This window comes from Pteropus medius, unplaced genomic scaffold (assembly GCF_902729225.1).
Source record: "Pteropus medius unplaced genomic scaffold, Ma_sr-lr_union100, whole genome shotgun sequence".
NCBI classification, from domain to species: Eukaryota; Metazoa; Chordata; class Mammalia; order Chiroptera; family Pteropodidae; genus Pteropus; species Pteropus medius.
Window position 1 is genome coordinate 3156604 of NW_024347867.1, and position 14287 is coordinate 3170890.

Sequence of the window (14287 nt, forward strand, 5' to 3'; positions counted from 1 at the left end):
GCCTCCAAATGATTAAGAGTTTGACCTAATTAGAAGAGAAATTGCATTTTCTTCATGAACAATGCATACCTGAGAAAAGTAGGAACTCAAGTTCATTAAAAATTCCTCTTAATTTTTATCCCTCTACTACCCTCTACACAAGTCTTTCAAAGAGCCACCGAAACTTCGTTCTACCTTGTTGTTTACATATAATTTTCCCTCATAGAGGAATGCATGACCTGGAATCTTCCAGCCCTTCTCTGGCTGCTCAACCATGCTGTTCCGATGACTCTCTAGGTGCCATGGGGTGAAAAAAAAAAAAAAAGCCACAGGATTGAGTTAGAGATCTGGTTTTAAGCCCTGCCTTAGACACTTTGCTATGCCATCTTCCTTAGTCATATTTCTCTCAGTTTTCTCATTTGGAAAATAGGCGTAATGACTCTTCGTTGAATGAATAAATGCCTGGCTAATTCATAAGATTTTAGGGTAATTATTATCATCATAATCTTACCACTACTCCGCTTTTTATATAGTGACAGGCAGAGTGAGCCTAGAAGTGTATCCCTCTGCTTGAAACCCCCCCAGTGGCATCTCCCTCAGAGTATAATCAAAGTCCTCACCAGGCCCCAGTGTCTCTGGCCCCATGACTTACTGATCTCATTCTACTCCAGCTACCCAGAGCTCCCTATTGTTTCTTGAACACCGTGAGCATTCACGACCTCAGGGCCTTTGCACTTGATTCCCATATTCTGGAATATCTGCACAGCTAGCTCCCTTACTTGGAACAGATTTTTACATATAAAAAGTACCATCACAGTTAGGCTGCTCTTGGCCCTATCTAAAATGTTAGACATCCCCTTCCTGCCATTTCACAATTTCCTTTATTGCTTTGTTGTCTCCTTAGCATTTATCTCAGCCTAACATTCTATATATTTTGCCCCCTTTTTTTATTCTATATATTTTACTTATTTATCTTGTTTATTAAATTTCCCCTGAGTTGAAAGCAAACCCCATTTGGGCAGAGCTTTCTGGTTTTTTTTGTTTGTTTGTTTGACTCCTTTCTTTTCAGCACATAGAGGGGTGCCCGGTGCATAGGAGATGTTCACGTGTTCAGGGAATGAATGAATTTACTGTAGCTTATCATGGGCTAGGCACTGTATTAATGCTGTTTCAGCATTATTTTATTTAATCTTTACAGTGATGTGAGATAGGGTCTATTGTGTCCTCATTTTAGAGGTAATAAGTAAAAATCCATGAAACACATGTCATAACTTGAGACTTAGAGAGGTAGGTAAGTAACTCAGCCAAATTTACACAGCAAGTGATTGACAGAGCAGGAACTGAACCCATGGCTATCTGACTCCAAAGCTGGCTCTTCACATCTAACTGGTGAACATCTCAGAATAACTGTGCTTAGGATTCTATTTGTTGTTAAGGAACAGACCTTTTAAAGCATAAAAATATTAGAAGTTCAGTAGCTTAGAAACACAAAACATAATACATATTGATTGGCGAAAATAGCGAAAAGGCTACAGTTAAATTGTTTTTACATAATTTTTTGCTGTGTCTTTTTAAAATTTTTTTCCAGTTTTATTGAGATATAATTGATATACAGCACTGTATTTTAAGGTGCACAATATAATGATTCGACTTATATTGTGGAATGATTACTGCAATGCATTTAGCTAACATCTATCATTTAATATAGATACAAAAGAAAAAAGAAAAAAATGGGTCTTTTTCCTTGTGGTGAGAACTCATAGGATCTATTGTCTTACATGTTTTTAAATAGAAGAAAAGTCCTTGGAAATTCTCAGGAAAATAATGTTAAAGTATATCCCTGACACTACAGTCATATGTACTAATTGTAAGACTAGTAATCTTACATTCATCAAATTTACTAGACAGAAAGATATTTATCAGTGTATATCATTGGTTTTTTAAAAAAATCTACTCTTTCTCTCATGTTTTTTATCTTGTTTTCAGACCCTCCACCTGTGCTACGGGTTGATGACCGGCAGCGGCTGGCCCGAGAGCGACGTGAGGAGCGGGAAAAGCAGCTAGGTATGCCTAGTCCTCATTCGATCTCTTAAGGACACTGTTGTTGAAATGGTACTTTTTCCCCTCTACGATAATGGACACTTAACATTGAGCAAATGGACATCGATATAATAACGGCGCTGTCTAGCATGACTTCATGAGTTTTGCAGATGGATTGCAAAACAGAATTTAGTGTGCGATATAAACATAGGACTAAATTGTAAGCAACAATAAAGTCAGGCCCAGGATTAGGGTTCTTTTCACTTCTTACACTGTAATCCTAGTTTAATGTGGCTCCAGAGGGAATGTATATATAACAGGCATGATGGCTCAGCTTTCATTTTACGACTTAAAAAAATACAAGGATGGTAAGCATATGGTTCTTTTTTATGTGAACAGTTATGAGACAACACCCTGCTAGAGCACTTACTGTTTTCCACGGTAAAATGATGCTGCTGTTGAATTTACAGACAGATGCTGCCAGTTTGCTGCCAGGAAAAGCACAAGACCTGGAGCTGAGGTTTCCGATTTTCCTTTTGTTACCTAAGGCCCTTGTGAAAGGTTAGCAACTGTGGTATTTGCCATATAATCACCCGGAGAGCTGGGTCCCAGGACTAGTATACCAATAAGCCAAGATCAGGGCACGTAGCAGTCATTGTCTTCTAGAACGTTGAGCAAGGATGCTGGTGCCAACTGCTCTTTTACTTCGATGTCCGTTTATGCACAGTAGCTAAAACAGGAGGACACTCTGTGTGCCTTGGAAAAACGAAATGCCTGATCAATGTGTCTCAGTGTTTCTGGTATGTCTAGGCATTTTATTCTATTTTATTTTATTTATTTTTATCATTATTATTTTTTAGAATTTTTATAAGAGTTCATGTGAGCCAAACTGACGACATATACTAGGGAGCAAGCTCTCAAATGTTCTCATGTCTAAGTATTTTAAAACTGGGACTGACTTAGGTTGCCAGAATCTTGCCAGTGGATGACCCATAAATTTTCTAAAGTTCTGCTACATTTTGTAAGAGTTAACGTTTCAGTTGGGGAACCCAGCCCCCTATATCCTGTCTTCGTTATTCTTAAGAACCCAAATTTGTGAAAGTCACTGGAATTAGGTTTTCGAAATTCTGTTGGTGTTATTTACATTCTTTTAACACAGGCCTCTTTCTCTCCTTTGCCATCATGACCATATGAAACTACTTCTTTTGCTGCCAAAGTTTTTTGACACGAATATCAATGTCCTGCTGGAAGTGAACAAGCTCTACTGTCTTCCCTGTGCCCAGGGTTTCCACCCAGGCTTGAAGTCCCTGTCAGGTTCCCTGCAGGCTGGTAGGTTCCTGGAGAGCAGGCGGTCTGTGGCTGTGAGGGTTCCCTCTTTCCCTGGAGTGCTTTGTGGTCTACTGACCTTCCTTGTGTGGACTGTGCCCGCAGCTCCCTAGTTGAGGTTGGTTTGACAAGTGATCCAGAAATGAGAAAGGGAGAAAAGGCAGAGCTACTGAAGCAGGAAGAGACTCCAGATGAGCAAAAGGAACAAACTGACTACTGCTCTGGGGTGATCGTTATTTACTTGCACTCTGTTTCTGAATCCATCTGAGAATTAGCCCTGGTGCCCTCCCACTCCCCTCTCCACCCCATCCCAGCTGAGTCAGGCCCTACACCACTAGATGTCTCCTTACAGTTGCAACATGACTTCATGTCTGCTTGAGTGGAAGTAGCTTCATAGCTTCAGCCTACTCCTTTATGATTTAAATCCCATTGTGAATTAGCTCTTACACACTAACTCATACCTTTGCATTTGGGTTTCTTTGTCTTTCAAAGCCAAGCATAATTAATTCCTGTAGAAAGCAGGAGTATGCTTGTCAGACAAAAATAATTTCACTTCTTATGCTATAAAGTTGTAAGACTTAACAGCTTTGAGCCTGCAAATTATCCCTACAAGTTGCCTAGCTTTGTATGTTGAATAGCTAGATTTTTTTCTTTTAAGATGTAGCCCCATATTTCAATTCCTATGGATGGTACAGAACATGACTCATTAATTTATATATTTTGAAACATTTTTTTTTTTTTACCAGATATTGTGTTAAAAAGATGAATAAAGTTGAGACCCTCAAGGGCTCGCTGCTGTCCATAAAGGGGCAGATAAACACACAGCAGTTCTAATGCAGGGTGGCTTTGAAGAGATGCACACAAGGGGCATTGAGAACCCATAGAAGTACCTAACTCGGCCTAGGGATGTCAGGTGCCGCCTGAGCTTCGAACGAGAGGGTGAAGACGGGTCATCCTGGAAGATGGAAGAGGCAGGGACTGAAGAGCAGTGATGCAAGGACAGCTGGGAAGAAGACCCAGTGCGCTCCTCAGATTATTATATGAGTCAAAGTGACATTCAAGTTATTGTATTATTCTATTATCACAACTTTAAAAAAAAAAAAAAAGCTTTTTTTTAAATGCCAGTTTATTTTTTTCATACTATATATACATAATTTTTTTAACATTTTATTTTTTTATTTTCCCCCTTCTCCCTGCCCGCTCCCTTCTGATAACCACTAGTCCATTGTCCATGTCCATGAGTCTCTGTTTGTTTGTCTTGTTCATTTGTTGCTTTTAGGTTTATATTCCACATATGTGATACGTGATTTTCAAACTTTTCTGTCTGGCTTATTTCGCTTAGTATATTATTTCAAGGTCCATCCATGCTGTCGCAAATGGCAGTATTTCATCTCTTCTTATGGCTGAGTAATATTCCATTGTGTATGTATATATATATATATATATATATATATATACCACAGCTTCTTCAGCCAATCATCTATCGTAGGACACTTTGGTTGGTTCCATGTCCTGGCCACCATGAATAATGCTGCTATGAACATCGGTGTGCAAATATATTTTCAAATATGAGTTTTCAAGTCTTTGTGCTAAATACCCAGTAGAGGGATTGCTGGATCATATGGTAGGTCAATTCTTAAAAACAGCTTTATTGAGATATATTTCATATATCATAAAATTCACGCATTTAAAGTGTATATTCAATGATTTTCAGTACTTTCACAGTATAGCATGTTAGTATTTACAGTATATATCATACTATATTCACATTGGACAACCATCATGATAGTCTAATTTAGAGCATTTTATTAACTCCAAAAGAATCCCTGTAGCCACTAGTAGTCACTCCTGATCTCTCCCACAACTTTACTTTTTTGGTGAGCCAGCATATAACATAGTGTTTCTCTTTCTTCTTACCTCTGCCATGTTAAATATTATAGTTTTTCTTACTCTGATCTCATCTCTTCTTATGTCGTTGACAATTATAATTTTAATGAAATATATCAATTCTAATTTCTTTGCATTAATTTCATTGTCTTTTTAAATTTTGTGTCTTTTTGCTTATTCTTTTTCATTTAAGCCATCATGGTCAAAACTAAATTTTGAGAGGCTCCTTTGAGTCTTCATAAATATGCAAATAAATATACATTTAAATGCACATATGTACATTTGTAAAAGAGTCATCTAAATTCTAGCAGCTAATTTAAGCTGTACTTTAGAATACAAAAGGGTGATTTCTTTAAAATCTTCAGTACTAAAAATCAAAGGGCACAACTGATAAACTGCCCATAAACTGCTTTGCAGAAGCTGCGGTAGCAGTTGAATATTTTTTAAAAGCAGAGGTGAGGGAGTCATTTAATAGCAGATCTTTGGACTGTGTTCTTTGGGGTGGGGAAATAGTAATATCAATATTACAAAGCTTTCAAACTTCAAAGCTTTCCAAGTTAAAAAAAATAATAAATAGAATACATTCCAGAAATTCCGACAAAGCACAATTTAAAGTGATTGGCCAGTAAGATTAATTATTCACTGTTGGATGTAGGTTGAAATTAACATTGAAAGATTGTTTTTAATCCTCATTTTTTAAAAAGCAAGACAGAGAGAGGGAGAATAAAGGTCTTTTTGTTTTTGGTGGCATGTCATGTTTGTACTGTTTTGCAAATGGGAAAGATCTATTAATAACTTTCTGTGGGTTAAATCTCTGAGTCATGCTTTAATGCTTTTATAGTAGGATTATGATGTGGCCTGTTCTTTCTACATTATCTTTCAATTTATCACATAAAATCAGGTGTTGCTTTTTTATGTTTGGGACTCTTCTGTTCATTTGGTTGAGAATACGGACTCTGAAAGCTTTAGTTTTCTACTAGTAATCTCAGCTATTCTATTTCATCTAATTCTAGTCAGGCTGCTTCTTCAAACTTCTCTCCTTTTAACTTTTGCATCTTTATTTGTCATCTCGCTTCTAAACTTTAATTTTGTTTTCTTCCTAGGGGGAAAAAGTCTTATTTATTCTCATGGTTTCAACTCTCCTTTTCTGATGATATAACTTCCACATTTCCAGTTCCACTCGTAAGACAATAGATGCTTTTGGTTATCTTTAATTCAACTTCTCTATAACTAAATTGATCATCAACTTATCAACTGTCCCAATTAATTGCACCAATATTTTTCTGGCCCCAAGAAATTATTCCTTTCTGCTATTTTTGATACTTCTACCGCTACGAGAGGCACTGGCATCTTTCTGCCAGTCTTAGTTGTTGGATCTGTTACAAAATAAAACATTCTCTCTTCCTCGGTGGCCCAATGCTGGGCACTGACTAGTCTCCACCCTGGCCTGCTGAGCCACTTGTAGCTACCAGCGGTCAACCTGGACTCAGCCTAGTCCTCTAGCTGGGGCCTCAGCTCTCTCTGGCCCAGTATGTAAGTGGAAGTTGCCACACTCCCTTTATCCCTAAATCCATTTAGACACAAGACTAGCTGACCTCTGTCTTCAACATAAATCTCAGATCCATGACTTTAAATTTGCTGCCTCTACTCTCATCCTTGCCCAGGCCTTAATAAGTATATATTTTAATCACCAAAACTATCGTTAATGTACTTCATTACTTCAGCTCTGTCACAGTTACTACCAGTCTTTCTTTTTGAAGCTTTCTTTGTCTTCATTATCTGTCTTCTTTTGGAAATTCTATCATTTTCTCACTGTATATCTTGTGTAACTGTCATATTTTAGCTCATATTCTAGTGCTGCCTTATACTCTCCTGAACTTTTTCTAGTTGAATTTTATATAACTCCTCAACTGTGTATGTTTTAAGCTTTTAAACAGTATGACCATTGTTTTCTAATTCTTTGTATACCAGTACATGGCACAGCTGTAAGTATAAACTGATATATAATAAATACTGGCTGATTTTTCTAATTTTTACTGATTTTACTCTAATCTTTACTTAAATATTAATAATATTAATCTTACCTTAATATTACTAATAGATAGTAATAATAAGGTTTATTGAGCACTAACTATGGGCCAAGCAATGTTCTAAACACCTCACTCAGGATTATTACAGTTAGTAGCAAATTAGCACTGTGGTTGTACTTTTTATTGTGCAGGCCTGCCATGGTTGCTAATGTAAGTTATTTCACAGAATGTCATTTATTTTATTTTTAAAATACATTGTGATAAATTTAGCTTAAGGAAGGAACTGAGAAAAATCTAGAAAAAAAATGGAGCAGATAGGTAATAGACCCTTTTTTCTTTCTGCCATATCAGCTATTTAAGCATGTTTGCAGTGTGTTCAGGAATCACCAAAATCCATGTTAAAATTCCTCAACAAGTGGTGATGCTGATAAGTGGCAAGTGATCCCTATACTTTACATGCAGGTGGCAGATTTTCAGAAGTTTCAGAGCCGGCCATGTTGCCAACTCTCATGAGGAAGTAGGGCTGATCTACTTCCTCATGCAAATGAGACGCATGGGTGCCAAGTTCCCTTTCCATGTGACGCAGAACAAGAGCGTAAAATGCAAGTATTGGAGCAGATTCTGACATCTTATTAAGAATATTTTGTTGCATTGATTATTTATTAGCCTCAGAATCCATTAAGAGTATGTAATTCTGTCTGTATGAACTTGAAATAGATCCTGGTTACTAATTTTTCTTCAAAAACATTTACAAGGATCAGAGCACATAGAATTGATGGAACATCATAAACTTTTGATTCTAGATAAACTAAGCACACCCTCCTGTTGTACCAAGTCATGCCATTTTAATTCACGTATTCATGCAACTAATATTTAATGTGCAGTTGTTGAGCCAGGAATTCTGGGGATATTGAAAGGAAAGATCAATTTTCTAACCTCCTGGAATTTAACACTGCTGTGTACTCCAGCTGGGCTGTTTCTCCTGATATCCTAACTTATCTCATTCCCTCTCCTGCTTCAGCTGCTGTTCAAAGGCCATCTTTTCCATAAGGCCTTCCCTGACCACCTTACTCAAATTTCAGACTAGCACTGTCTATTTTTCTCCATATCACTGTCAACATCTAAGAGTGTGTGTGTGTGTGTGTATTTTACTTGTTTATTATCCATCTGCCCTCCATAAAAGAAGGAAGTTGTGTCGTTTTTATTTCTATAGCCTAATACTTAGAACAGTGCCTGACACAGTGTCAGTCTGTACATTTTATAAGTAGAGACGAAGGCCGCAGGTCTTCTGCAGATTGGTTAACACATTACTAAATAATCAAATAATGCCTGCCCTTATAATAGGTCAGTGAAACAAGTCTTAAATTCTTATTCTTAAGTATTTTCTGTTAGACAACAAGGATACAAAGATAATCTATCAAAGAGAATAGTTATGACTTAAATCTGCATGTTCTTCATACAGGTTATAAAACTAATAGTCTTACAATATGTCGACAAAATTCAAGAGAATATTTAAGGAATGTTTAGAAGACAAATAGTCTTCTATGTTTAGGGAGTTATAGGGTTTCCCTTTTTGAAGGTGGTACAGATTAAGTTGGAAGTATCGATGTGAATAGAGTCACATTTTTCACTGGGGCTTTCTGGAATTCTATAAATCATTAAAGATTACCAGAGAATAGTATGATTGACTCATATCATTCATGAAGGAAAATTCGAGCTTATAAAAATCTCATTCAATTCATTCATATTGGATTTTGTAACTAATATCAAAGCTATACAAGAAATCTATCGTAATGTAATACATTAGAAACAACAATAAGATAATACGAAAAGGTCGATTAAATTATATTTGAGGTTTTTTATCAGACACTTTCACCAGACTTGCTTGCCCTTCTAGTCATAGCATTTTACTTTGCCTTTTTTCCCCTCCTGAATCTCAATGTGTTGTCAATTTGGGGACAACAGTATTAATAATAAGAGTATAGTCAAACAATAAATGATCATTTCAATCTGGCTTAAAATGTTTATCTCAAAAATGTTGATAGGGGAGTTCGGATTGGTAAACAACAAATACTGCTGTATCCCTGATCACAGTCATAAGTGAAACTGCCCCTGATTTAACACTTCACGTTTTTTTTTATTAGGACAGTCATTGGTTTTGACATGACTACCCGCAAAAAAGGGGAAGGGGATGCACTTTGAGAAAGCAGTCTTTCTAATTCAAATTTCTACTAGATGAAACTTTGGCAGATCTGTGGTCAAACTTGGCATCTGGTCTCTTAACAAATATAGTTGTCACTTAATGAACATAGTATGAACACTCGTAAGGCCGTCAGGCAGGTTATGAACAGCTAAGGGAACTAAATACACATTAATGGGAGGGACATGGACATCAGCACATACCAGAGCAGCTGTATCATGAGACAGGTTCAGCACTGGAAAGAATAAATGCTTGTTGTGGGATGGATTAGGTAACTCAGAGGTTGAAGCTTTAACATTAAATGAATCATTGCGATGAAGCAGCCATTATTTGTTTCTTTCAAATTTACTTTGCTTTTCAGGCTAAAGATTAAAAGATTTCAAGAGCTGAAAAGTAAGGGGTCTTGTAAAGAGATGATGATAAAGGCTAAGAGGGACATTAGAAGATCAGGATCTTCACAATGGGTGACCAACTTTTCCCAAAGTAGAAGAGCTTTAGTCATAGGGAGGTGTTCCAAATGATATCTTTTAGCATAATGGCTTATTGTTTGCTTCTAGAGTCAGACAGTCCAGAGTTTGAATTCCAGTTCCAGCACTGGCTTATTATAAGACGTCGGGCTGGTTACTTCACTTCTCTGTGTCAGACTTCTCATAATAAAATAAGTTTAATAGCAGTGTCTACCTCATAGAGTGGCTGTGAAGATAATACCTGTAAATCACTAGGTGTCAGCACAAAGTAAGAGGTGAAGACCTCTCACCACGATAATGGTGATAAAGATGATGGAGGGTCATGTGATTCCACAGATACTAACGAGATGCCTGAGATTGGAGAGGCAGAAATAGAGGGATATTTGTGCTTCCTGGTCTAGCAGAGCTGGGCTCAGTGAGATAGCCAGGTGAAGAGAATGGCAACATTCTCTGAGAACAGAGAATGAATTAAGGTTGAAGCAATCACAAAAAGATTCTAAGGACAACCATTGCTTTGTGTCCTTTAGCAAAATTCCATTTACTTTGGTGGAGGCTAAGGATTCCTTTAAGCCTAGCCCCGAAGATAAGTTTTGGCACCGTATCACTTTCTTATCTCAAAATCCTTCAGCTCATATGTAAGACAGGCCTTCCACAGGTGTAAACCACTGTCCCAGTACCTCAGTTTCATTATCCTACCACTGCGTCCAGGGAAGAAGACAGTAGGAAGGCCCCTCGGGGGCGGGAGACACAGTGTTGTGTGTATCCTGCAAGGTCACACTTATTACCAGGTAGTTCTCTGGTGTAATATTCAAATGGGAGGTGAGTGGAAGAACACCAGTTTAAATGACTAGTCTAGAAGGCTTTGAATTAATGAAGGCCCAGTGCAAGTCACTTTGCTTGAAAGTCAAGCAGTCTTTAGCTCATGTATTCATCAAACTTACTTTACGTATCTGCTAAGCTAGACATTGTGAATGTGGGGAAGAACTCATTCACAAGCATGTAAAAGCAGAGAAATTACAATCTGGTGTACAGGTACTGTGATGGGAGTCTGAATGGAGCTAGCAGAGTGCCCGTGCTCTCAGGGAGGACTCTTCAGAGGAAAAGGACTTGGGAGCCAGTAGAAGTGTGACAGGTGGGAAGAGGTATTTTGGGCTGTCAACGTAAGAAACGTCCAAACCTGTAGAGAATTTTTATAAGAGTTTATTTTAGCTAAACTGACGACATATGCCAGGGAGCAAGATTTCAAATGCTCCGCAGAATAACAGTTTTGCAGCTTCTTTTATGCATTTGAAATTAAGGAGGGAATAAAATGAAGGTTACATGGTGGTGGGAGGAAGCCAGATGGGGATTGGGTTACAGGAACTATACCTAACAAGAATATGTGCTCTCTTGATGCTTGTTTCAAAGGTGTGTTAACCTAGTTGCACAAAAACAACGGGACTGGGCTTGCTAAAGGAAAAATAAACCTTTTACTAAAAAGTTATATCCTGGGGCATGACTACCCTGTTAGAAATTTATGATCAGATCACCCCATGAGGTTACTTTCCATGGAACCTTTTTTTTGGCCACAGGGCATAGGGTACCATGTATAAAGGTACATGATCGTATGGCCAATCTAAGAAGTTGAACAGGGGAACAATGGAGAACTAACAGGCCTTCAAGCAGGACTGACATTGGATTTGGTTTGGGGGGAAGATGTCTCTCAGAACAGTATGCAGGATGGTTCTGAAGAGGAGAGAGACTAAACATCAGAAGAAGTGAGAAAGGAATGAGGGCTTAAATACAATAGTAACAGAAAGATTGAAGAGAAGACACTGAATTGGAAAGATAGTTCTAATGTAAAATGATAATGTCAATTGTTCAGATGTGTTGAGTTAGTTTGGAACAAGCATGAGGGAGGAAAAAAATTTTTTTAACTGCTTTGTTGAGATTATACAAGATTTAACGAGAGAGAAATTGAGGAGGATCCAGAGGTGTCTAACTTTGTAGACCATTTGGAGGTTATGAATCTGTTATCAGAACATAGAAAACACAGCAGGTTCTGGTTCAAGGTAGGGACGAACATACAGATAATCAGTAAAGTTATGTGATGGATCTAAGAAATTCAAGTGGAAATTTTAGGTAAGCAGATATGACTGCGGAGGAAATATTATGTAGTACCTGAGTGCACAGGCTTTGGAATCAAGCTGAATCAAAATTACAAGTGCTTCTTTCAGACCCTGTGATCTTGGGAGAGCTATTGAACTCTTTTGGGTTTTTTTTTTTTTTTTCCTTCATTTGATCTTCAATTCCATTTTGTCTGGTAATAATAGTCCCACTTTACTACGTTTTTGTTTTCATTTGCCTGATAGCCATTTGCTCATTCTTTATTTTATGCTTTATTTGACACTGTTTTAGGGTTGGTTTTTTGTTTGTTTGTTTTTTAAGATAACTTGGTGTTTTTGCTTTTGGCTTGGTCTAAAAGTCTCGATCTTAACTAATAGGCTTGATTTTGTTCCTTTTAGCTTATTTTTTAAACTTCATTTTTTTTCCCTATTTATGGGAAGGGCAGGGTTGACATTGTGGGGAGTAGGGGTTGGTTTGATACAAGTAGTGTCCCTTCCATGATTCCCCTTATCAATGTGGAAGTTGTGCTGTAATTTTCCATACTATTAATAGTTACCTTTCATTCCCATTTCTTGACTAGTAAATGAAATTAATCAGTATTTTTTACACAGATGCTCTTATTTGTCCATTTCATGGCCCCCTACCTAGGGCTGATCGATGAGCTTAGTTAAGCCATTAAGTTCCTTCCTCTTTTTTTAGAATTATTAGTTAGCACATATAGTTAATCAATGTTTCATAGCAACATGAAAACAAAACTTATTTGAATAGAAATAATTATTGTCATAAAGCACAAAGATTAAAATTTTAACATAAAATCAAAACAAAAAGAAACCAAATTATTATTCCAGCACATATCCTCAAAGGTAAAAACAAAATATTGAGTCATGGGAGTTAATTGGAAAAGATCTTGGAGGTCATGCTCTTTCGTACATGCTCTCTAATTTAGAAGTCAGAGAATTTAGCTAATTTTCCCAAGGTCACTCAGAATAAGTGACAATCAGCACCCGAACTCAAATATTATCACTCGTCATTTTTTGACTTCTCAAGATATTACTGGCTGTTTTGGTACCCGGTGTTACCAGTAACCTATTCATATCCTTCCATATCTCAGTATAAAACTAAGATAACAGTTGTGTATATTACTCTATTCTCTGAGTCACCTTTCTCTTTCCTTCATAAGGTAGTGAAATTTGTACTCAGCCCACACAGACGTAAGCCTGTTCAGAAGGATCAGACTGGGCACTAGATTGGTGAATGTGTGTGGAACAGGAAGTCCACCCAGCCCATGAGTGTACCGTCTGAGTTCTCTGTCCTGTGTTTTTCCCATTAGCTGCATTCTGTCTGTAGCAGGACAGGAATTAGGATGGTCTTCAGAAAGATTCACTCACTTTAATTATCTACATGTATTGAGTTCCTACTCTATACATTACACGGTGCTAAGTGCTTTATATGTTACCGTGAGCCCACCTACCAACTGTCAGGAAAATGGTGCCATAGGAATTGGAGGGGACAGAACCACAGAAGTCACTATGTACTTGTTCAGTGGCACATCAGTGGTAAGTGGAAAGACTAGGGGTGGACCCCAGTTCCTGTGAAGCTGGAGCATGTGCTCTATCCACTATAATACCCTGCTTTTCATTTTAAATTTTTTTTAGTGCAAGAGTCATTGTACATTTATAAATGAAGTCCAAATTGATAGTAGAGTACTGACATACTGTTATGGTGTCATAAAATATAATTCTAGTGGCAGTAGCACAGGGATGGGACTGACTTGTTAATGTCCAGTATTTTAGGGCCTGTTTTATATTATGATCCCAGAGTCCAGGGGAGATTTTTAACTTCATAAGAGTAAAGATTAGTAATAGTCATCACAGTTCCTTTTTTGGACATGCTATTCTTTTATAGAACTGCTTCTATAAAATTAGTGATTGTTACTGAATGGTTTATTGTCTTAATCTGCTCAGGCTGCCATGACAAAGTACCATAGGCTGAGTGGCTTAAACAGCAGAAATTTATTTTCTCACAGTGCTGGAGACTGGAAAGTTCAAGATCAAGGTTCTGACAGGGTTCAGTTTCTGATGAGAGCTCTCTTTCTGGCTTGCAGAAGGCTGTTTTGTTCTCACATGAGCATTTGAGCATGAAGAGATGGGGAGAAAGCTCTTTGGTGTGTCTTACAAAGACTCTAATCCTATTGTATTAATGTCCTACCCTTATGACCTCTTTCGGCCATGATGACCTCCTAAAGGCCCTAT

The 14287-nt window shown here is 37.5% G+C and overlaps 1 protein-coding gene across 3 annotated transcripts in view; it reads left to right on the forward strand.

Annotated features, from left to right (window-relative positions):
- Positions 1-14287, forward strand: part of MAP7 (microtubule associated protein 7) — a 151461-nt gene that overhangs the window by 95269 nt on the left and 41905 nt on the right. For all 3 annotated transcript variants that reach the window (XM_039878995.1, XM_039878997.1, XM_039878996.1), the window contains exon 3: positions 1966-2043. In XM_039878995.1, coding sequence (XP_039734929.1) covers positions 1966-2043 — 78 coding nt within the window. The remainder of the gene's footprint in view (positions 1-1965; positions 2044-14287) is intronic.